General features: G+C 46.8%; 1 protein-coding gene across 1 annotated transcript in view; it reads right to left on the bottom strand.

Moving 5' to 3' along the window:
• Positions 1-20,378: 20,378 nt before the first annotated feature.
• The window catches only part of LOC144175501 (putative 4-coumarate--CoA ligase 1), a gene marked incomplete in the record, with an annotated part of 354,765 nt that continues 351,295 nt past the window's right edge, over positions 20,379-23,848 (bottom strand). Inside the window, 2 exon segments of the mRNA XM_077704581.1 lie at positions 20,379-20,983; positions 22,740-23,009. Coding sequence (XP_077560707.1) covers positions 20,856-20,983; positions 22,740-23,009 — 398 coding nt within the window.

The following is a 23,848-nucleotide window of genomic DNA, read 5'->3' as shown; positions in this document are numbered from 1 at the left end:
TTTAGATATTTATTAGTGTACTTCGGGGTTTACCTCTACTGTGTAAGGTAAGCTTCGGCCCGGTGATGCTTCTGGGAAGTATGATCTTTAATTTCGCCGATGAGGTGTTCCTGTCTTTTTTTATGGCTTTGTACTAGGTGTTTTACTCGGTTTGTTGTTTCTGATTTAGTGTTGTTGGGGTCAATGAGGTGTTTTAATAACAGCCATGTTCATTTCATGCCCACGTTTTCTTGCATTTGGTTGCATATATCATCCTATTTGGTTTGTGCGAGTTTATGGGTGTACTTTTGTATAGCTTCACCCAGATTTGATTGATAGTTTCATTCGTAGGCAATAGTGGAGCTTACTTCTCCGCCATCTTTTTTGGATTCTCTGCTATGCTTCTGTTGTGTAGGAGATGGGGGTCCATTACTTCATCCGGGAGAGTTTCGTCTGGCGTTTTCATATGTAGCTCGAGTAGTTGCTGTGCCCATTTTTGTAGAGATGTCTTTTGTTGTGATGGTTGCCTGTGGGTTTTTTCTATAAAGTCGGAATTTTGGCCAGCCGGTTATATTTGGTGATTCGCTTACTTGTATTAGCTTATTACGTATGGGTATTGTTGTTTGTATTATGTAGTGGTCACTATTTAGTGTGTGTTCTGTAACTTGCCACGTTGCTTATTTTATGCGATGGGTGAAGGTGAGATCGGGTGTAGTGTCTCTCTGTACACAGTTTCCTACTCTGGTTGGTATGTAGGGGTCATTTTTAAGTGTGAGATGTAGTTGTTGTGGCTATTCCCACAGGTTTCTTCTTTTTTCTCTGTCTGTAAGGTAACCCAAACTCGATGTGGTGCATTGTAGTCTCCTGTTATAAGTAGAGGATGTGACCCCGCTGCATTTTTAGCTAGCAGGAAGAGGTTCTTAAACTTTTGCTGGAGCGCTTTTGGAGAGCTGTATACGTAGAGTATCTAGAACGTGTCTTCTTGTTTTTGGGTGGGATGAATGGTAACGAAGTCGTGTTTGAAGTCTTTGTTTTCGAACTGTTGCCCTACTGTTGGGATGTTGCGGTGTACCAATATTGCTGTGAGTAGACTATTCCTATTTTGGAATGCTCTGTACCCATGGAACGAGACCGTTTAGCCCGTTTCCTGTAGCGTTATATTTTGTGGAGGGGATGGCTAAGCTTGGACGTGTAACTGTAGGTTATGCTTTTTTAGAGTATCCTTGCCAATTCCATTGCCATAGCCTTATACACTTTTTAGGGTTGGTCATTGAGAACATGGAATGGCATTTGGTCTTGGCCAATTATTGTTTGGATTGTTTCGAGTACTCGTTTAATGCCTTCGTGTAATTCATTTCGGCTGGCACTGAAGTTGCTGCAGGTTGATGTAAATTCTACCTTTTGCTCGTGAAGTGTTTTTGCGGGTGTTGCTTAAGCTCTTCTCAACAGTCGTATTTCGATGATCCAGTGACGGTTCGGGTTCGTGAGAGAGTGAAACCACCACTTGGCGTTTTTTTCGGGAGGGAGATCTGTGTCTATTTGTGCACCTGGTTCGTTTGTAGCTTTAAGAGTGTGTATTTCATTTCTTAGAGCTTGATTTTTTGCAGGGAGTGCCTGTACTTCCAGGCACACTGCCTTAAGTTCTTGGAGGAACTCAGGGGGTATCGCGGATGATGGTGGTGGTTGTCGGTGGGGTGGGGGGGGGGGGGTGGCACAGGTGTTGGGTATGTGAGATGGAGGGCGGCGCAGTGGAAAGACGCAACTGTGTTGCTCACTCTCGGGTCGCCGTTAGGTCTGCTTGCTCTTCGTTTGGTGTTGCTTGCTTGGTTTTTGTTGTCATTTCATCCCGTTGTCTTTTCAGGGTTGGCTGACACTGTTTGATGAGGAGTTTGAAGGAGAATCCTTGAGCACTTCAGCAAATACTATGCGTCGGCGTCGTTGAAAACGTTGAGGGCAGTCTGTCTTCCCTGTAGAATGGGTTCCTTCGCGCAAAATGTAGTTCAGGGTGCACGTGTAATTTTCGTTGAGATTCGGTGTTCCGCAGATTCTCCAGCGGCTTGAGTGTTTCTGATTTGGACAAACGTCTTGTCTGCGACGTACTTGCCAGCAAGGCGAGGCATGTTTCAGTTTTGCGTCAATATGGCTTGCAGCGCTAGGTCCTCTATCTGTACCGGACCCAATAAGGGACTCGGTTTCAATTAAATAGGATTTGCGCCATATTCGATGTCCCGAGTCTCTTCATGGCCAAAATGGGGAGTTCTGGGTTGTAGCTGAAAATGCTGCTTTGGATTTCGCCATGGGTATCCGTTTCGGGGATATTGAAAATTATCCCTGCCGTGGTCTTCGAAGGAGAAGGAGCCCCAACATGCGCAACAATTATGAAGGTATTGCCGCCGACCTGAATGACTTTGATGTCGGCGTAGCGTTGGGTTCGTTCTTCTGGGGGAGTACTGACGATGATATAGTTCGATGTAGATCGAATGCGTAGCTGATATTGAGGGTTTCTGGCGATCTGTGCTTCTTGAAGCACCGTATCCGCTAGTGCTGCCAGCGTAACTTTGCAAATATCCAGTCCTCCCGGGGTTAGAGCAGTGTCTTGATGTCGTCGCGCGGAAGCGGCGCGGCTTGGGGGCCTTTGCATTGCGGCTTCTGCAAGGGGCGATTTTCCTCAGGCGAATTTGTTGCAGGTTCTTGAAGACTTCATTGTCTGCTGGGCACAGTCTTCCAATCCTCGTGAAGAAGTTCATCGGGGTTGGTGAGTTTACCATCGGCGATTACCTCCATGCCGGTCGCGCTGCGCTGACGCTCGGCAAGCCAAGGTTGGGCGAGGCCTCGGTGTTAACCCTAACCCCGGCGTGGTTATCGGCATTATCAGCAGGTGCAGTTGCATGTACGTGAGGCCGAGACACCGTTAGGAAAAGCTCAGCCATCTTGTACGCCGACGACATGGTAGTATTTCAGGAGGAGGCCAGCGTGGGGTTACCGGATAAACGTTTCATGAGTGAACGTCTCTTAAGTTCTCACACGGCCACTGCGTCTCCAAAGTGGAGTCGTCCGAGGGGTGCACTGAGGAAAATGGGACATTAAAGTGCATGAGAATGGCAGATGTGGCGCTCATTGCATGCCCCTCCCAGAAAATGCATCCATGATTGTTTGAAGAACCTGAGGTGGGCGTCAATCCCCACTTCTTGCCAAACAATGACCCGGCAAAATTCTTTCACACTTCCGCAAGATGGACAAAAGAGTTTTGAGAGGGCTCTTGGAGGAGCTGTGAAGAATCTGGGAAGTTCTTTAGTAGGCAGTTCTGAAGAGGCGTAGGCTACATTACCCTCACTGAGGAGCACTGCCCTGAACCGACGGGGACCACAAAACGTGCGGGAGGAACATGTCAAAGCAGAACCGAACATAACCTCAAATTGGCACCGAACGGATGTTTTAGGCAATATAGAACCGGAAACAAACGTATGTTTTGTATAGGCCGAACCCGAACCGGAACTGAACTGCAAAATATAACGGATGCCCTTTCGATAATACTTTGTTGATATTGCACGCTTTGTGTCGTTCGTATTTTTTCTTTCACGCAAGTAGCATCATACCTTGTCGGGCACTTTTCTCCTTATTATAAACTAAAACACTTTCAATCGTTATTTATGGTCACATTGTGTGTAAGGTATGCGCACTAATATTGTAATGGTATGTTGCTGCAGGTGGCGTTAGAAGAGTGCACACTGGCTATTACGGTACTCCCTAGCGCAAAATGTGCACGCAGCGCGAACTTCCGTCTGATTGGTCACAGCGCATATCTACTGCGTCACTGTAAGATATCAAATGATCACCTAGCTGACGGCAGCGCGCTACTTTGCTGCTCTTTCACAGTGCGTCGCTGGCGCCGGCCGGCGTGTTGTGGCAAATTGAGTTTAACCCCCCCGCGCAAATGTCGCGTGTTCCGGATTACCACCCACGGGTTCGCAGCGAGCATGTTGTTATAAATCGCGTTTTAAATTCCTGCGCAGATGTCCCAATGTTCCGGTTAGCGACGAACGGAACAGCGCCTGGGGAGTGTCAGGTGGAGGACACTCCCTTGCTGCTTCGCATGGCGAAAGTGTGAGGGGGAGCCAGTAGGTGGAATGACACCATACCAGCCCCTGCCACCCCTTTCTCCGCCTTCGCCACACGCTGTTCTCCGTATTCTTTCCGCCTGCGCTAGTTTATTCGTCCACTTTGGTACGTGGATATAGACGGACGCCGCCATCGCGAAACCGAGATTATAATATCGGCCGCTAATCGGCTGCGCCTAAAAAGGTCACACTCTCAGCATGCTGCAGGTGGTATAAAACACTGACTTTGTCCTTCTCTCGTTAGGATTTTGTAGGCAAAATCATGGCTAAAGATTGCTCCACCGTGCAACAAGGGTCGCATACTGCCCCCAAACTTTCCTGCATGATGTCTATCATAATTTTCTTAATGAAGAAGTCGCACACCTGAAAAGTTTAAATACCTGACAAGTGTGGGTTCGAGCCCGCACCCCCTCCCCCCATGCCAGCCATCAGTTACTTTTACAGGCAACGCGTAGCGAGTGCTGTGTTCCCTCCTGCAAACTGCCTTCCTTCAACCCATACCCCAACTAGATGAATTCACTGGCTTCGGAATTGTCTGCGCATGGTTTTGTACGTTGTCCTTGGTACGCGAACATTTTGTATTACGCTTTACACATTTCCGACTTTCATAGACGCTGATTTTATTTGTACTTTCCTTAGCCATTCAGTAGTATAGACAGAAGTCTTGCATAGTTTGCTTTGCATGGAACTCCGAGGATATGTTTTAATATCCAATAGTTGGAGAAGAGTTTAGGAAAAATAAAGCCTAAAGGGTTTAGTTGGCTCTATATTTACGGTGATAGCCACGTGAAATATTAGATGAACCATAGAATAGAGCCATGGTTTCATAAACGACGCTGTGATAACTGCGTTTGAGCGTTCTCGTTATGAACAAATAAACTGCGCACTTATACGTATCTACGGCCTGCTAACCAACCTAATGGCCGCCTGTACCTATTTCCCAGCAGCGCGTACTCCGGTGACTGAAATTGCTTTCAAACTGCTGTACCCAAGGCAGTATATCTGGCGTCGTAGCCGCAAAAATTGCAATGCCTTCAAACCAACGTTCACAGTATCCAGGCCTATACCACCGCCGCAAGACCATATTATTCCGCCAGCGCTATCTTATTTGACGGGTACCACCTTCTACATCTTGTTCTGCCATCTTTGGCCGCATGGTGTAGGATTCTCCACTGATAAAGTTATGCCTGAAGGTTTTGCGAAGGCCCATTCGAGGGTAATGAATGCGGTCGGTGCGGCTCGACCGACCCAGAGTTGTGCGCATCTTCCGTGGTTGGCGCTGCGTTCAGCAGAAAACTGGAGTGTTCGGAGCGTATACACTTGGCAAATGTATTTGCAAGGAATTTTACGGAAGGCTACAAGAAACCTATAAGAACAAGTGCTAAAAGCAGCCGCCAAAAATAGGCTTTAAAGGTGTAACTTTCGGAGGGATCCTTACCTAGCGAATATTGTCTTCTAGAAGCCGTCTGTTCCTGTTTGAAATTGCTTCCTGAAGTTTCATCCCTGAATACCACGTCTTCTAGATATTACGTGCTGCGTTGGTTTTGTGCGGGAAATAGGTGGGGCATGTCAGCAAAAATTCTGGAGGCATTCTCGTCATTTTTATGGCATTCCGTCGAACGGTCCAGTGATACAGCAGCAGGAAGCGACGGAGTGGGGATAGGACGGGGGAGAGTTCTGCCATCGCAAACTTTGACACGTTGCTATGGAGATGCCAAGCAAGATGTGCCACGTGCGGCTGCTCCTACCTTGACCGGTCTTGTGTTCAGCGACCCCATGCACTCGCGTAACAATCGAGTCCGCAGCAAGTGCAAGCGGCAAAAACCGATAAATGAGGATTAGGAGAAGAACTTGTTGATTTCAGTGCGCAAAAAATGAGCGCGGTCACCCAATTCCGCATTGTAAGGAGGCAAACGAGCTGACTCCAACTGTTAGGCCGCTGAGCCCGTTTGGCGCGGTGCACGAGGGGCGAGAGGAAAACGCCGTGGCAGGCTCCTCAAGAAGGAGCAATGCGTGCTCGATAGGCCAAGCTAAATTCGTGCCAGAAAGGGCCGGCATGCGCAACACTGCTAAAGATCCAGCAATAGATAAAGTTCGCCTAATTTAAGCCTGTTGCTGTACAAAATGACACCATTCGCCCACATTTTCCCGGCAGTTTTTCGGAGACTGTTCACATACCAATAATGTGAAAAATAGCGCAAAGAACCATTTTACAGCGCAAACAAACAGACAAATCCATGCTTGGAAGCGTAGTATTTCCCGTTCTTGGGCATGAGAATAAGAGAGTTGTGCTAGCAGGGATCATGGTTTCGAAACCGAATTATTTTCCCTCACGGTGGAGGTTACGGCTCAGAATTTGAGAACAAATAGGTGACCTTAAACACAGTTTACAGGCCACAAAATCGCTCCTTTGAGTTTACATCTCCATGTATTTTTCAGGCCATTAGCATTCTGTACCCTGGTATTACTCCCTGGGTATACCTTGTAATAAAAGGTTTGCTTAAACCACTGCCCTTTTCTTCCAGCATGGCCAATATTTAGGGCGAACAGGCTTATTCTTGCCGCGTAAGGAGTCTTGAGGTGGCTAGCACTTAAACTGGAATTTCATCTTTAACTTCATCTTCACCAGGCTTGTTTAAAACTCGGGTGCCCTGCACGGAATATGCGATGTAGCTTCCCGCCTCAGTGCACAGTGAAAATCTGTAGGTGGCTGCCATATTGGCGCAGCAGATGAAATGGCAAAAGATATATCCGTAGCACCAAAAATACTCGCGCGCTACAGCCTTAGGCAAAAAAAGAACTAACATCTGGTCTTCATGGGAATAAGTGCCACAATTAGTCAACACTGTAGGAATCTAATGCGAGGTGGCGCACGGTTAGTGCGCAACCGGTTGGTACGTTATTACACTGGCGAAGGTCGATCAGGTGGAAGCGAACGGCTGAAAAAAATAAGGCAGCACCCTTAGCCAGGTTACAACCACCGACTCCGTCAGCGCACACTCAGTACGCTAGCACTAGGACACGCGGCATTTTATTTTACACAACACATATTTTCACAGAAGTGCAAATGTACGCAAGAGCAGTTAAAAATGGTGTGCACACAAACTAACACCACATAACCTTCGACCATCCTCGAGTCAACGTTCCCTGAACTCGCGAAGTTCAAGGCCTTTACGACCGAATTCCTGGCCGAGTGGTCTCAGGCGCCCGCCGTTAGAGTAGGAGGTGGTTGGTTTGAATTCCCCACGCAGGACACACTCGCCGAAATGGATACAAGCGGCCCCCGGCCCTGGCGTCCGGGCTCTCTCAGGGATGGGGGATTGGGGTGAGCTCCGTAAACCCCGCTATCCTGAAACGCAGTTTCAGCGCATTTTCGAAAACCAAGCTCTGTAAATACCTGCGTCAAACTGTTCTGTTCTTACCTGGGGAAACCATATCCAAACGATTTACTCAGCAGCTTTCCTGTGAAAAACGTTGCCGAAACGTATTGGTAAAACGTCCGTAGAGTCACAGTTGTTGCCAGGAGTGCATTTCTTTTTCTTTCAGAAAGAAACGCAGGGCCTGATATTCCTTTTGCAGTGAATCGTGGAGCTCTGTGTCAGCATCTGGTACCTCCATCGCGGTTACAGGTGGTTAAACGTTCGCCGCCAGGCAGGCTTGGCTTGTAGCGCAATCCACTGCGTCCACTCCAGCCTCCCGAAGCGAGTGCAGCCGCACGAAAGCACGCAGTCCCGATACCCCTTCTTCCTTATGGGCTCACTCTGCTGCCGCAGATCAGGCCTTGCCTGTACCCACCACTCAGTGAATGCAATCTGTTGCTTTTCCCTGAAGATGGCCGTGGTGTTTCATTCAATGAGTACGTGTTCTGCCGTTTATGGACTTCCCTAGACAAGGTATCCCGCTCCGCCATGGAGGAAAAAAACCCGAATCCTTCGAAATTGCCTTCGCGGTAGCACTAGCGTGAGGAGGCGGAAGAAAAACTCCTTTTGTATCGGTGGGCAAGGAAACACTTCTTACCCGTTTTAAAACTTCGCAAGGTGTTGGGGGTTGTCAGCACTGAGGGGGCGGTAAAACATTTTCCACGAAGTGCCAGCAAAGTTTCGTGGGATTAGCGCTCCCTAGATATTCACAAGAAAAATTTTGCTGAAGCAAGGCTAGGGCTACCGCAAACATCCTTGTAGATTACAGTGGCGCGTGGGACAAAGCAAGGACGTGCTTTGGCGGCAAGCCACGGTGACAGATGTCAGGTTCCCAGACCGAGAGTTGCTGCCCCTGAGGAACGGGGCACGTGGATCCAGAAGTACAGCAATGACTCGACTGCCAGTTTCGGCTTCACATTCACGACGGCCATTACACACCTCCCCAGGTTGCGAAAAACGTTGTAACGGGGAACGGGTTCGTACATGGAACGCCAGAACAATAACGGCCAGTACCGGTGCAGTTTATTCAGGAAGGCGCATCAGGAGTTGCTACGCGGACTCTGCACAGCATCGCGGGGTAACCTAATGCATTGAATACATGGGCCTTCTTGAAGACAGCAATCTGTCACTTTCTCCACTACTGCTGCTTGGGTTTCGCCGCTACCAGCTTGGGTATCGAATTATTTGTATGTGCGCTATTGCGTTGGAGGTTTACATTCTGGAAAATTGACATTTCTTCCTCCCACGTCTCTTCTAATAGCTTGCTTGGTTAGAATCTCCTAGAATCTCCTAGAACTAGAATCTCCTCCGCTTGAGGAGGCTTAGCTGCGCTCCTGAAAAGCGGCAGAACAGGTTTGGAAGCTTGCTTTTCTCGCCAACGTGTGGTGTTTTGAGCAAATGAAGGCAATATCGCTCGCATAGAGGAGACCAGAAACGTGCTTTAAAATATGCATTAGAATGTAAAGCGTACCCTAGTTTTATTTATTTAGTTATTTACAGTATACTGCGGTCACGAAGCACCATGCAGGTGGGAACATGGTGATGCAGATATACAATTTATGTGGCACGACAGAAGCCACATGGGGCACAATCACCCGAAGTAACAAATAGAGAAGGAATAGAATGTACAACGTGAAGTTCTAGTTTTCCGTGTGTTGGAATTCCGAGCCGTGGTTCGCGACCGTGTTCGCGAAAAGGTTGCGATTTGCGCTCTAGCATAGGCTGGTTAATGATGCTCAGCTAGACTTTAGGTAGAGCCTCACAAATGTAGTTTTTTTTGCAGAAACCACAACTCATCGTAGTTGCGACGGGAGGACGGGTGAGGAGAAAACTCATTTGTTTCGGCGCAAATCAGCTTCCACTATGTGAAATCAGGGTTGGGCGTGCAAGCTGAATAAAATAGAATAGACTTAAGTTTCCTGCATAAGCGAAACCAAGTTAAGCAATGCTCAGCCTGAATTAATCAAGCTGACGTTACTAGACGATCGGAACTGAAAAATGCAGGCGCGCCTTGCGGCAGTTGCAGCTGTCATAGCTTTCGTACAGAAGGCAATTATGCACCCAGAGAGACGCTTAGCAATGTCGCGCATTTTTATGTGTTGTTTTCATCATAAACTAATTTGTTTATCTGCTGTAGTAAAGATATACATGTTTATTACCGATAGCAAGCAACGTATTGCTATTTTCCCCAAACACCTGTCCCCTTCTGTGGCGCGCTTGAGATCTTTCAGCAGCGTTCATTACATCCCGGGAATTCTACACAACACAACGCATTACTATAATGTGACCGAAATGAATTTTCCGTCGCCCTTTGCTGCTCATTTCATAGACGGCAGCTTCAATTTATGCTAGGCGCTTTTAATATTAAAATTTGTTTTCTCCCACGACGTTGTAGAAAAGGGCCGCTGATTGCAATGACTTCTCTTTTGGAAATCAAAGTGTCCACGTACCCGTGCGCCATATAGCAATGACGACCGTATTACAGAGGACTGATTCCGCAGCAAAGAGGATAAATGTGGTGTCTCGGCTGTCGCCCGTTATAGATCAGTGGGAACGAACATTGCGTCCGTATTATTGCAAACTGCCCCCCCTCTACAACAGATACTACATTTTGGACAGACGGTGCCTGCGAAGTCTAAAGGCTCTATACGGTCCCAATTTGCTCTCTCGTTTCTCCCTTTTATTTGAAAGTGGACACATCTCGCCCAAGAGGTCACTCCTAAATAAGGGATTTAGGTACACTGCGGTGGACATTAGGGATTAGAAATCTGTGATATGGATACCTTCTAATATGTAAAGAGAATATACGTTGAATCAGTAAACTTTGTGCGTGTGTGCGTGCGCGTGTGTATGTGTTTCTCTGTGTGTATATGTTTCTGTGCGTGTGTTTTTGCGTGCGTGCGTGCGTGCGTGTGTTGAGTACGCTCTTTTTATCAGGTTTCCAACACCCTGACGTGTACTTTTACACCCTGTTTGTGTGGCAATAATGGGTGTTGACCGACGTCAACACCCTCCGTTTTCTGTACGCTGCTCAAAAGGCGTGAAATAGGTTCAGTTGCAAAAAAAGAGCGAGATGAGGTGCGACATAGCTTCTTCCGTTTAGCGAAGTCCTGCTAGGCTTTGCTAAGTTTTCTTGGGTTTTGCGTTGCTGTTGTTAGGTTGAGTTAAAAGCTGATAGGTAAGGCCAAGTATAGCAGATTTTACAAAGCCGTTCCGGCCCGTACCCCCGCCTTCCCTGACAGCGGATCCAACAGGGAAACTAGCTAGGTCGACCCCAGCTCCCCTGTTTCTTTACCCCTTCACCTTTTTTGAAAGGTGCGCTAATTTTTTTGCGTGTTATTATCCCAAAAAAGCTATCTCCTCCATATTACTGTAGTCATATCCAGAAATCTGCGACAGGAAGCTTCTAGTTCAGCTGGTGCACAACCTGGCGTCTAACCTGCAATATTTCAAACTTCCCGCGTTGACGTATTCGGTGATGCGGGAAATGAAAATTGTAAGAAAAAGAATTCACGTTTCCAGTACCGCGCTTTATCGCCGATCGCCTTTCCGTATGTGCTCCTTTACCTACACCTCCCCTGAAGCACACCTTCATTACAGCACTGCTGGTGCTTTTGATAGCGACCGAGGCGACGTCTCAGTCTTGAGTGAAGTTGCTTTTCGCCCCGTCGGGCGCCGTTTGTTCAGCTTTGCGGAAAATAAATGAGACGTTAAAAATAGGAAGAGGGAGTGAAGGAGGAGCGTTATCCTTTTTATTTTTTTCTCTGGGGGCTTGGATAGCTGGAATAGCCCGTCTTGCTCATGTCAACAGCCAGCGTGGGTTTCGGAGCAATATTTTTAAATGCAGAGCATTTCTTTAACTCACGATGTTATGCGTCCGTAACTCGGCGTCCGCACCACGGCAGCTGCGCCCTCTCCCTCACTCCTCCTCGCCCTCAACACGCTTGCAACAGGTGCAGCGCGCGCTCCGGCGTTGCAAGCACCGTAGCAGCAGCAGGTGCGGGCGCGTCGCGGCGTGACGGTGCCGTGATAGCGCGCTCTCTCTCCGCCTCCTCTCCCTCTACTGCGTTCGTTGGGAATATAAACCCGGGTGTCGGCGCGTCAGCCGCACTCCAGTTCTGCTTCGCTCTCTTCTCGTCGCGGTTGTCGCAGTTGCTAAGCGATGGAAGCAAGACCTTCAACTAGTACCGCGACGCAATCCAACTTCAGCGTCGCGGCACCAGTTCAAGACATCGTGCCATCGTCATCTTCATCTTCGGGACCAACGGCATCGTCGGCGGAAGACAAGGCAGCGAGGCGGCGGGCTGCCGACGCCGAGTGCAAGCGGCGTAAACACTTGACGTTACCTAATACTCGTCTCCTTCTCTCTCTCCCCAATCATACCAACAACAACAACAACCCTACCACCACCATTACAACACCCATCGCCACCGCCACGCGCGTAACGCGGCTAATGCTCTGCATTTACTCGTGCCCCTACCGCGGGGGCATGTCGGGGTCCCTTTTTTTCTATTAACAGAATTAAGTACCGAAGACAAACGAATTTTATCGCCGGCCCGTTCAGATATCGAACTCGTGTTTGCTGATATCGGCAACCGATACGAATGTCGTGAAGCTGTTTTACGGTGTTTTCCCCTACCAATAATATGGGGGTTTGGGGTAGATTACGTGTTTTCACGGATTACTCAATATGTGTTCACCCAGTTGATATGCCCAATTGGCTTTTGATTACAAAGAACTACTTGAGGATTTTGTCTAATAAACCCGCAAACGAGCGAACGGGATATTGGAATTTATATTCCTAAGAAAGTGAACACGGGTAGGATGAGATATCATTGCCCAGCCCAAAAGTGCTGGACCTACAGTTTTTAAACTTTGTGAGTACATTCATATTATGGCGCAGGATCTTAATTACACCCCACACTACAAAAAAGTCCGCGCGCACTTAAAGTGACCCAGAAACACGTTTAAAGGTGGCAATCAAATGCATTCAGCTGGTAGAACCGATTTTAGGGAGCATTTTAGCTAAGCCTGAGCCTCTTACATTCTACATATAATTTGTGGGCAATTTCTTAAACATACCTTTCTCAGCCGATGAGGCTGACTCCACAGTCCGCGCTGGCTACGTCATTTTAAAGCCCGGCGTGTTATTTTCCCAACGATTTCACGCCGCACGCGACGTCACGATGGTGCGTTTACGGTCTCCATTTGTGTGCGGGTTTTCGTACCGACCGCCGCTTGCCGACGCGCCGTCTCTGATTCAGCAGCGAAGTTCCGAAACGAGCGCTCCCAGTCCGCTTGGCAGACATGAATTGCCCGTGCTGCGTCATAGGTTGCAAAGCCAGCGATTGGCGTAATGTGGAAACGAGGCACGCTCTGCCGAAAGATCGTCTGGTTACCACTCATCGGACTCTCGGAGTCGACGGTGCCAAGATTTTTAAATGCGGAGCATTTCTTAGGCGCACGATGTCACTCGTCGATGTCGTCGGCGCCGTCCACACGCTCACTGCGCATGCGCGTCGCGTCGAGGCGCAGGTGCGCGTCTCTCCCCCGTACCCTCCTCGCTCTCAACAACAGGTGCGGCGGTGCGGGAGGAGCGCGTGTATCCCGTGCGCACCGTCACTCTCAACAACAGCTGCGGCGGTGCGGGGGGAGCGCGTCTGTGCGCGCATGCGTCGTAGCTACCCGTGCGCTTAGTCGCGCTCAACAGTAACGACAGCAGGGCATGTACACGTGATAACGGCGTGGTGGGTGCGTGGAAAGTTCGCGCGCTTGTGTACGGAATTGTGCGCATGCGCGTCTCTCCCCCGTACTCCTCTCCCTCGAACGCGGACGGTGTGTATATAAGCGGCGGAGCGCGCGTTCGGAATTCAGTCAAGGGCGTCTTTGCTTGGCTTTCGCTTGACTTGACGCTTTGCTTGACGGCACCAAGCAATAAAGACAGACTAACTTTACACTCCCTGCCTTCGCTTCTCCTTCATTCAATAAATAAGAATAATAAAGACGAAATACCAATTAAGCATTCCCAAACCATGCCCAATTACGCAACATTCACGCGATACCCCCACCACTCTGCGACGCATTTACTCGAGTTCCCCCCGTGGGAAGACGCGGGCGGGTTTTTTTCCGTGTTTGTGGCAGGCACTTCTATATTTTAGAATATCTGCGATATAATGGCCTCCTAAAGGTTATAATCGCTTGATCGCGAGGTTGCTACTGCAGTTTGGACACTTAAATAAATTCGGTAAACGCATTTTTTTCAAAGTTATACGAGCATTTGCAACGTAAACAAACCGTCCTTGTCGCAAGCCTAACCGGCGAAAGCGGCGGAGCAAAAGTAGGAAAAAATGGTAATGAATGTACTCGGTAGGTACCAAACAATAGTTGAAAAAAGTTACAAGACCCTTCCGCCGCCCACGACAGTAAGTTAGGAAGGAAAAAAACCTCAAATATCCAAATCGTAGCGTCCGCACCATCCGACCAAAAACCGGCTATGAGTAGGGCGCGACCAAGAGTGGGGTAGGTGTGCAGACGAAGAGATGAATAACTCGGCAACCCTACGGCCTGCAGAAAACTGTCCCCTCTCGTTGAGGCCGGCAGAGCAAGGGTTACCGTCCGTAAAGGTTCTGATCCATAGTGTGTAATATATGCAGGATAAACGCACAGGCGGCGTTTGCAGGATGCACAGGCCGGAAGTCGAGCGTCCTGACGTCACTTGACTACACAATAAGAAATCTGGGGTGGTTGAAGAGTCCAACAGTCATTGTACTCTTGTATGCGTTGGCGGGCTCCCCTCGAATGCTGCGGGGAGTTGGATGCAATGTTCGCTCCCCATGAGGAGGAGAGCAAAACTGACTTCGTACTCTTCGCGTGCACGGCGGAGTGCAGCCCGAGTTCTGCTCTCGCAACAGTTAAGAGTAATCCTGAGCATCGTTTCCCCTGTCCAGTACGAAGAGTAAAATTGCAATTTCAATCTTGTCCAGTGCGGGAGTAAGCATGGAGATGCACTCCTAGCATCTACGCACACCAAGTCAACAGCGATGTTTTATTTGCATACGAATAGATCACATAAAGCAGTTGTGTAAAAAGCGCCACCCTACTTCTGCTGAGAAATCTAAACATGCAAGAATATAAATTCGTGTAGCGATTGCTCGTAGCGTTCAGTGGCGGCAGGCGGCAAACCGAAGCAACCAAACTACGGGTCACTGCAGACAGGCGCTTCGGAAGAGTTTCATAGATGTAGCTTGTCCCGCGCCTGTTCGACCTAAAAAACGGGTTGTAAATCTGAGATCGATTGAGGAAACTGGTGTTGCAAGAAGTGAAGTACGCGCTCTTCTGATAGCTAGATAGCTAGACCAGGGTAATTTCTTTCCACCTAGCGAATGCGTCGTCACAACTTGCAATGAATAGTTAGTTAAAACATGTTTTTATGGCTTGTTCAATTTCTTTATTAAGGCGATTGCGAAAAGTTTTAAATCGTCTAAACACATCCCGATTACGCTCTTTAAGAAATTTATTGTACACCGAGCACTTCACTTTTGATTTTGCTCAGAATCTCGCAATTAATGCAAGGCTTACGGCCTTTTCTGGCTGGTGCAAAAGGTTTTGTACGGACAAGTTTTGTCGTACCAGCTCGCAAATTTCAGAAAGATATTATCCAAAGCAATGTTTGCGTCATCACCGGATAGCATGTTTTCCAATGACGTTGTTAAAAGTTCATCACGGAATGTGGTCAGGTTGACAGGGGAAATAGTACAAATTGTCTAAGACGGTTTTAAAAATTTTATCTTTCTGCTGAATGGCCACAAAAATCAGGATGTCATCGCATAGATCAGACACTAATACACCAGATTTTAGGTTTTCGATATTTGAGCTAATTAGAAAAATGTCCATAACGGTGAAATTGGTTTTGGCAACCCTCGTTGGCATTTTTATAGGATTAATAACACCAAAACATTGAGACATACATACAAATTCATTCGCGGCATGATATTCTGAAAACATATCAATATTGAAATCCCCACAACATAAAATGTTAAGCTGGTTGTTAAGGCAATAGCGAAAAAATGTTTCCATGTACGAGAAAAATGCACTGTAGTTTCCAGTGGGTGGTCGATATAAAACCGAAACAACATAGTGGTTTAAATAAAGAGACGAAATTTCTAAATTAATATTTGTATAACTGAAATCTTGCAACAACTGGCAGCGATATTCCTTTTCACCAATAAGGCCATACCACCGCCGTGGCGAGACGGGAGGTTGATATAGAAGTTATTGTACCCAGGCATCGAGAATACTGTATCTCCGTTGGATAGCCAATTTTCCGACAGCATAATTATTCTAAAATCAAATCCCATCTGTCTAAAGAATTATTGTTGATACAAGAAGTTTATTGATTCTAGATGGGTCATTAGACGAGGGATCAAGATGTGCTCTAGCAGCTTAGATGAGATGCTTGCTGGACAGGTAGGCTGATATTTAACAGGAGAGTGAAGATCACTCGATTGTATATTTGGAACAACTTCGGACTTTTGCCACTAATCAGGAACTTGCGCACAGTGTCAAGGGAATGTGTAAACATTATGTGCAAATTTTGACTAGATAGCACAAATATATTTGTTAGTAGTTTACTGTTGATCTTATCACAGCAGGCCGAGGATGCAAGTTTTGGAGCTTTAATTATGTTACATATTCCCTCAGGAAGCAAAATAATGTCACGCATTTCAGTAAGGCTAGGGTACACTGGTATCAAGGAGGCAGTGTTAGTGACTGAGGAAAATAGAGAGCCGAAGTGGTCGTTTAAGGCAGTGGCGCAATGGTTTGTGTCGATTGCTTCTCCAGCTTAGTTTATAAGAGGTATGTGGCTGTGTTGGAACTTGGGCGATAGGTTGTGCCATAAATTGTTTGGTGTTTTCTCCAGAATACATAACAGGCCTTCGGTGAAGAATGTTTCACTTTCTGCAGATAGTTCTTGGACATATTCGTTACCGCATGTGTGATAACTTTCCTAACCAATCGGATTGTTGTTCGAGTGTGCTGTTTTGTGGCGGGGTTTCTTGCGGTTACGAAGGCTTTTTAGGGGTTTTGTAAACCATTGATAATTGGAGTCTGAGTTAATAGGATGGCTAAAGTATGTCTTTAGCGTAGTCCTGTAAAGTTCTCTGTTGGCAATAACGGATGGAGTTAAATACAATCTCGGCTAGTTTTCAAAGAAAGAGCGAGTATATTATTGATGGCATCAAAGTCTCATTCTTATTATGTGATCAGTCGCGTTGTGGGTGATTTTTTTATAGTGAAGATGTGGTCCGAATATAAATTGGTTATGTACGCTAAGACCTTGAAGGCCCGCTATTGATCTGATGTCATCCAGGCCGAAGGTAAGCAGCATGTCAAATGTGTTGGTTCCTCTGGTTGTACATGGTAAGGACTGATGAAGGTTGAAATCTAGTACAACTTGAAGGAATTGTTCGTCATCGTTAGAAGACCTGTATGGCACTGAGAGTAAGGGCCACCTAATATATCGGTAGTTGAATTCGCGTAATACAAAAATGGGTGTATCAGGATATTTCTTATGGACTGTTGTCAGAATGTTTCCGAAGACTGCAGAAAAAGGCAGACCTGTTCGGTGCTCTGTACCAAACACTGAACCCTATTTTCATTGGCTGTCGGATACCTACACACCGGTTAGTTCAATCTGTGATTTGGAGCGTATGATAGAGGATTAAAAGCTGCTTTTGAGGGATATCAGAACGCCACCCCCTCTCCGGATATTATGATCGCGACGACAGGCCACTTAACCACCTCAGTTCCTCTTTTTCCTTTTTCTGCTTCTAATGAATTCACTTTATCCGGTTTGTTCCGGGGATATGGCTGGTAACAAAAAATTGCGCCCACCTTCCCGCGAAGGGAACCCTGTGTAGATGCGACGCATCGTGGGGTTCACTTGGTGTTTCCGTTGGATTGATTCTGAAATCGCGTGAAACGTGTCGGGAACGCGTATGAATATTATGTTTTATGATTATCATTATGTTTTATTGGCCAATCTTGGTCAATCTCTCTATGTGGTATGCTTAGGGCTTCGCTGTCGCAACGACGTTTACTCCATCATTGTTGCTGTAAGTTGGAGCTTCTTTTCTTTTATTGCAAGTGTTAATCATTGCCTCATCATGCGTTGTATCAGTAGCTTCTTGACGTAGTTTGAATGAGTCAAGGATATAAGGCGCGTTCGTAGCATTTGATTCTGTCTGGGTTTTGTGGCGTAGTGGGAAGAGCACCATGTACCTCGCGTTCCGCCCACAGGATCGTGGGACCGAAACCGGGCGCCCTTAACTAATATTTTTTTTATAGTGTAGGGGCAGGTGTGCGGACAACGCCGTATTGACAGACAAGGCGAGTGAATGAGATGCAGTCGCGTTTAAAAAATTCCCCGCATTTCCCCGAGGGGAAGAATGTGAAAGTGCGAATGCACGAGTTGAATTTGCGCGGTTCGGTAATGTTCGCGAAAGAGAGATCACACACAGACACACACAACTACAAAGAAAGAAAGATGCATTTATTCACAGACACCTATTTGTGTTGTCGTTGTACTTGATTGCTAGAGCGGATCTCAGCTTTGAAATTTCGTGTCAGTACTCCTTTAAGCGGGTGCATTAGCCCTTCTCACGCCCGATTCCTGGCCAATCCCCCACGTGGGTATGTGCCATGTCAGCGGCCAGGCAGCGCGCGCCCATCTCCCCCCGTTGCCAAGGAAGACGAGGAGATTCCTGGCCAATCCCCCACGTGGGTATGCTATGCGGACATCGCCGGTGGACGCAGGTTCAGGGTCGCTTAAGAAGTGCATTCGCACTTAAAAATTACGCCCACCTCCCCTCGCGGGAATGCTGGTGTGATGAGACGCTGAGGGGGTTCCATTGGCATCGCATCAAGCAATCGTCGGGTACGGCAAGAGAGCAAGCGCAAACGCAAGCGCGGACGACCGTCGACTGAGAGACCGGCCGGAGCGCCGCACTCCGCTTCTATGCGCAGCGCGCCCGAAGGAGAGGAGACCACGGAGAGAGAGGGAGTACTGCACATGCGCACAGTGCGCAGCCGCGTGGGGCGCCGCGCGCAGCGCAACCGCAGATGTTGGGAGAGAGTGTTCGTATGGGAGAGAGGAGAGGAGGCGAGCGGAGGAGAGACGCAGCTGTGCCGACGCGGACGACGGACGCACGCAGGACAGGGCCGCCGGCATGAGGAGATGCTCCTCTCAGCGTCGCATCTAAAATCTCGGGCGTTCATCGTCGTAGGGTATTGATTTCGCAGATCCCACCGTAATGCTTTGCGATACAAACTGAATACGTGATGATTGACTAAATAGTGGTGGTAGCAGCCGGTCTCCCTTGCAATTTATAAAAGCTTATTCAGTATTTTCTAAATAGGAGAAGCTCAAAGTTTTGATTCGTGTTTGTTATGAGTGTGCAAACGCAAAAACTTTCTATGTCAGGGCAACATCTATAGATGCTTCTCCAATGAGGTCTCGCCTCTCACAATTTTTTTGTGACGTCCGTAACCATAGTACTCAAGCCAAGAAGGCGTGGACAGCTGCTTTCACGGTTCTGGCATTTTCTGCCTGACTAGTAGGGATAATGGTGAATTCACACTCACGCCAACGTAATCTATTGATGCAGGCCAACTTGTTTTACTCAAGCATTTTGTACTCGTATGACGGGTCACCGTTGAAGATCCGTAATTTCTCAAATTGTGTTGCGTTTATGTTTATGGTGAGGCGATATCTTAATGCACGCCATTGAGGCTTTCTGCGCTGTGTATTGTTGCTGCTAGTGGTATATTTCCATAGACGAGCTTCTGTCGTCTGAATTTGTTGGAGCTGACCCGATTGGAAGTCAGCTGTTCAAACCAGCAAGAAACTTTCACATGCTGCATCTGACATGAACGAGGAGAATCACTGAATGTACCATGAACTTCGTCCTCAGTAGAGCGGCCAGTAATTTCCCTCCAACAGTCGAATCTTTTTGGTAGACATTTTATATCGTGTCCGTCCTGTCGGCTGCTTTTTGTTCGCCGATGGGCAATGATTCTATTTGTCCCAGGATGCCACAAGGTAAACAGATAATCTTGGAGATGCAAAACTACTAGTCAGAAAATGCAGGTTCCTTCTTCTAACAGACTACATTGCATCACGCTTCGTTCTTAAACGCATTTGAGTGAATACACGCTTTCTTTCACCTTGGCAACCTTCGAAAGCACCGCTTTTAAATTTTTATGAGAAAGCATAACGTTACACATGGATCGAAAGCGCAGAGTTGTTTTCTTCTCTAAAGAAAATTGCAGCAACTTTAAAAAGTAAAAAGAAAACGCATTTGATTTTGCATGAGATTTCAACAGGGATTACGGCAGAAAGTTGGCGTTGGTTAATACATTAAAACATTTCACAAGCATAAAAATGGCGGTGAAAAGAAAGAAGCCCCCGCCGGATGATGGCTAGACTTCAACTGTGGGTGTCTTGTGAGCCTCCTGCGTGCCTCTTATTTCGGAATCATCCTTTGAAGCTAGTAAAGTGTTTTTCAAGTTTTAACAAGTGTATTTAGTGTAGAAGTCTAGTGCGTAATCACCGAGCTACCTGAGCTCGTTGACTATGGCGGATGAAGCTTTAGTGTATTGCACGCAGCACTGGCCTAATCGGAATATGCGTAGAACACGGACCCTCCAGCCATGGAGAGCTAGAACTTTTTGGCAGCTGTAGCGTGAAGTGTATCTCCTGTGCCTCTCAAAATAATTGGCGGCACATGAATAAGATGCCAAAGGTAAAAAGGAGACGGAAACACAATGTAGAACAGCTTGTGATATTTATTCCCAGGGGAAATTTTATTCTTCTCGTTTTGAGAGAAAGTAAGCAGAGCTTAGCAGAAAGAGGAATTTGGGGAACCCAAGTTTGCCTCTACAAACTGTACTTAGTTAAACATTTGGCATCGCCCGTAGCGGTCGGACCACTGAAAGTGAGTCATGGCATTCTTCGTAAGCTTGAAGCAATTCATGAATCATTTCATTCACGCATTGCAATCACGTACGCAGATCAGGACTCTTTTCTACGAAGAAGCACATGTTACTACTTTATTAGGCTCTACAGCTGATCCTTGGACAACAATTGCTCGAGCCACCAGTGTTGCACTGGCGACTGGACACCACAAACAATAAGACTGATGTGAAGCAACCAACAAAGGATTTCGTGCAGTGAAGGCATAAAGGCCTAGTTTTGTTTTGCTCTGACGTGTTGACCAATACATGACACCAAATATTGTTTTGTTTAAGGTTAAGCTGAAAACATTGCGTATGAAACTTTTCAGTTGCTTAAGTTGATGAGAAGTAAACCAGCCAAAGCAATACGGTCCACTTTAGAGCTTTCAGTCCTTGGAAAAGACTCCATAAAGAAGACGCCACCATGTAGATGTTTGTGCACTGAGAGCTTATCTGAAAGAAAAAAAGATTGACAAAAATCACCGGAGCAAAACCTTCGCAATATTGCTCGGTGTTGAACTCCAAAGTGCAGTTTTCTCGTGTAATATAAAAAAGCTTAGTCGTGTCTGTGTCTCTGGCCAGTTTGCGGTTTCCCCACGCTATATTCCAAAAACCTCCAATTTACAATAGCAACGTTCGTTTATACGAAACATTTTTTGCTGATCTTGTTCATTTAGCCCAAAGTATTTGGCTTTGAAGCTTTCCTTTACGGGAAAGCATATATTAACCATTTCTGTAGGACATTTCTCAGCATAGGGAGATGTGCTGCACTGAATAATAAACTTTCCCTCGGTTAGCATGGATGCAACACTTGAATTTTAATCTATTACACAGGGAATTATTTTAGTACTCTTGGTTTATAAAATATTGTTTAGTCTAAACATTTCCTGTACTTTATTCAGTGCGCGAAGTGGTAAAACTGTCATAGGTGAAAGATGTAAAATACACTTTCCAAAAAACGGACCGATATACTAGAGGTTCGAAAATTCGCAAGAATGTTTTCTTCGGCGGATATTTCGAGTGAGTACCCCCCAAAAGAAGATTTAATTATGGGCTTGGTATTCCCGCTGCCTTTCTGCCCTCTCGAACCAGGTTAAATTTCAACTTGCTCTTTATCATACATGTTCTCGTGAGAAGAGCGAAATTGTTTGGAGCAGCAGAAGCCCTGCACTATGACGCAGGTGCAAAAATTTTAAAAATGACATTGCATAAAACTGTTCATTTGCGAAAGCGAAAGAAACCATTCGTATTTTAAGCATATTTTCATATTATTTCCAACCCCGCGATTTTTGTGTCACTCAAATTACATCATCCTAAAACTCTTCTTTGCTGACAAGTTCCTGTTTTGCAACATGTTCTATAATATACCTTCACAAATACACTTCGAACCACAATGTTTGCTGCCCTCGTAGGGCAGGGTTCAACCCGTTCAGTAAGCAAGCTTGTTTAAAGGAGCCATGAAGACAAAACAGAAGTTAGGTTTAATAGAAAGACTGCTTAGTCCCGATAAAAATGATGCCAATATCATCGCAATCTTCGCAGAAATAACGGAGATAATAAAGAAAACGTGTGAAGCAGTCACGACCCCCTAGCCGATTTCCCGCAACTTTTCGATGACGTCACGGAACCTTGCCTGTGCGATTTGCGGCCGCCTAACTGACCTGTCGCGACGACACATGACTGGACGTCTGTAATGGGGCCTCTAGTTCCATTTGACCACATCACCTAAATGTTAACGTGCAGTTGAAGCACTGAAAATTATATTTTATTTTTGGCCCGTATGACGTCATTCTTGGTCATAATACGTCCCTGTGGCACAAAATTTGAAAGTTTTCAAATACTTCTTGCTTTTTTCGTTAAAACCATCTTTTGTTGCTGTAATGGAGCTGAGTGAGATACTGAATCCTAGTTTTTTCAATTTAAATGAAGTTGTATTTTTTCTTCATGGCTCCTTTAAGGAATTTAGTGTGCAAGATAAACAACCCAGTTGGTGCGAGCCCGTTTTTTACCTCCGAGAAAGCTACCATTGCGATACAAGTACGAGCACGGCCTAGTTTCATTTAACACGTTTTTGTCACTTTGCAAGTCCCATATACAACAATTCAACTAGTGCTCGTTTTAAGAAGCCAAATCTTGCAGTTCAACACACTTTTTAATACCTGATGCTGATAGAAGACGACAAAGGAGGCAAAGACTTGTGATGCTTCACCTGCAATTGTGGCTTTGATCTTGTGAGCAAAGTCCGACCGATCCTGCTGCCTTCCTTTCTCCGTGAGAACGATGGCAGCCGCAGCTGCTTCCCCGTACTCGTGGTGGGGCAAACCCACTACGGACACCTCTGCAATCTCGTCTCCGAACTCCAGGAGCAGCAATTCTTCCAGCTCGCCGGGAACAACCTGGTTGTCCATGCACTTAATCATCTGCTTGAGCCGCTCGCTGTAGTATAGACGTCCTTCTTCGTCGTAGAATCCGCAATCACCTGGGAAGTTTGCGGATATAGTCATAATATTTTCACAAACCTGTCGACTTTGCCCAAGCAAATGCGTTTTAAAGCTTTTCCTGGAGATGACCGAGCAAGAAATATGACTGCTCTTAAATAATAAACTGGAAGGTACAGCCTTCGTGACAAACCAACATTTGCGAGTTTTGCTTTTTTCGCGAATTTTTCACATTGCTGATCCAACCATGCGAGAACATATGCCACCACTAAAACAATGAGTCCTGCCCAATATTTTAAAAGAAAGGGTTCGAGTATTGATCTGGTATATACCATATTACTAGGCATGAGTCCTTGCTAGAAATATATGTACTACTACAGTAATACACTCAATTTTACATGCGACTGCATCTAATTCACTCGTCTTGTCCCTGCATCCGGCGTCGTCGTCGTCAGCGTCCGCCCCCCCCCCCCCCCCCCCATTCTCCTCGCCGCGTGAGCTGCGCTCTCCACCGCTCACCCCCTTTCCTCTCCGATGCCCCTCTCTCGCGAGGGACGTTGGATTGTATTCGAATGGATTGGCTTGGCTTGGCTTGGACTGAATTGAGTGGGATTGGATTGGATTGGATTTGGATTTGATTGGATAAAAGTGGATTGCGTTGGATTGTGTTGCGCCATAGCCGCGGCAGACAAACTGGCGCCGGCGCATGTTCAGTAATCTCTCTTCCGCGGTCTCCTCTCCTTCGTGCGCGCTGCGCATATAACCGGTGTGCCGCTCTCCGGCGGCCTTTCGGTCGACGGTTGCTCTCTGCTTGCGCTTGAACCCCCCTCAGCGTCGCATCACACCAGGGTTCCCGCGACGCTAGGTGAGCGTAATTTTT

The sequence above is a fragment of the Haemaphysalis longicornis genome, unplaced genomic scaffold, assembly GCF_048455015.1.
Source record: "Haemaphysalis longicornis isolate Haplotype H1 unplaced genomic scaffold, Haemaphysalis longicornis Haplotype H1 scaffold_3, whole genome shotgun sequence".
In the NCBI taxonomy this organism is placed as follows: domain Eukaryota; kingdom Metazoa; phylum Arthropoda; class Arachnida; order Ixodida; family Ixodidae; genus Haemaphysalis; species Haemaphysalis longicornis.
The sequence above is the reverse complement of the archived record's forward strand: the minus strand, read 5'-3'. Positions and strand labels throughout refer to the sequence as shown.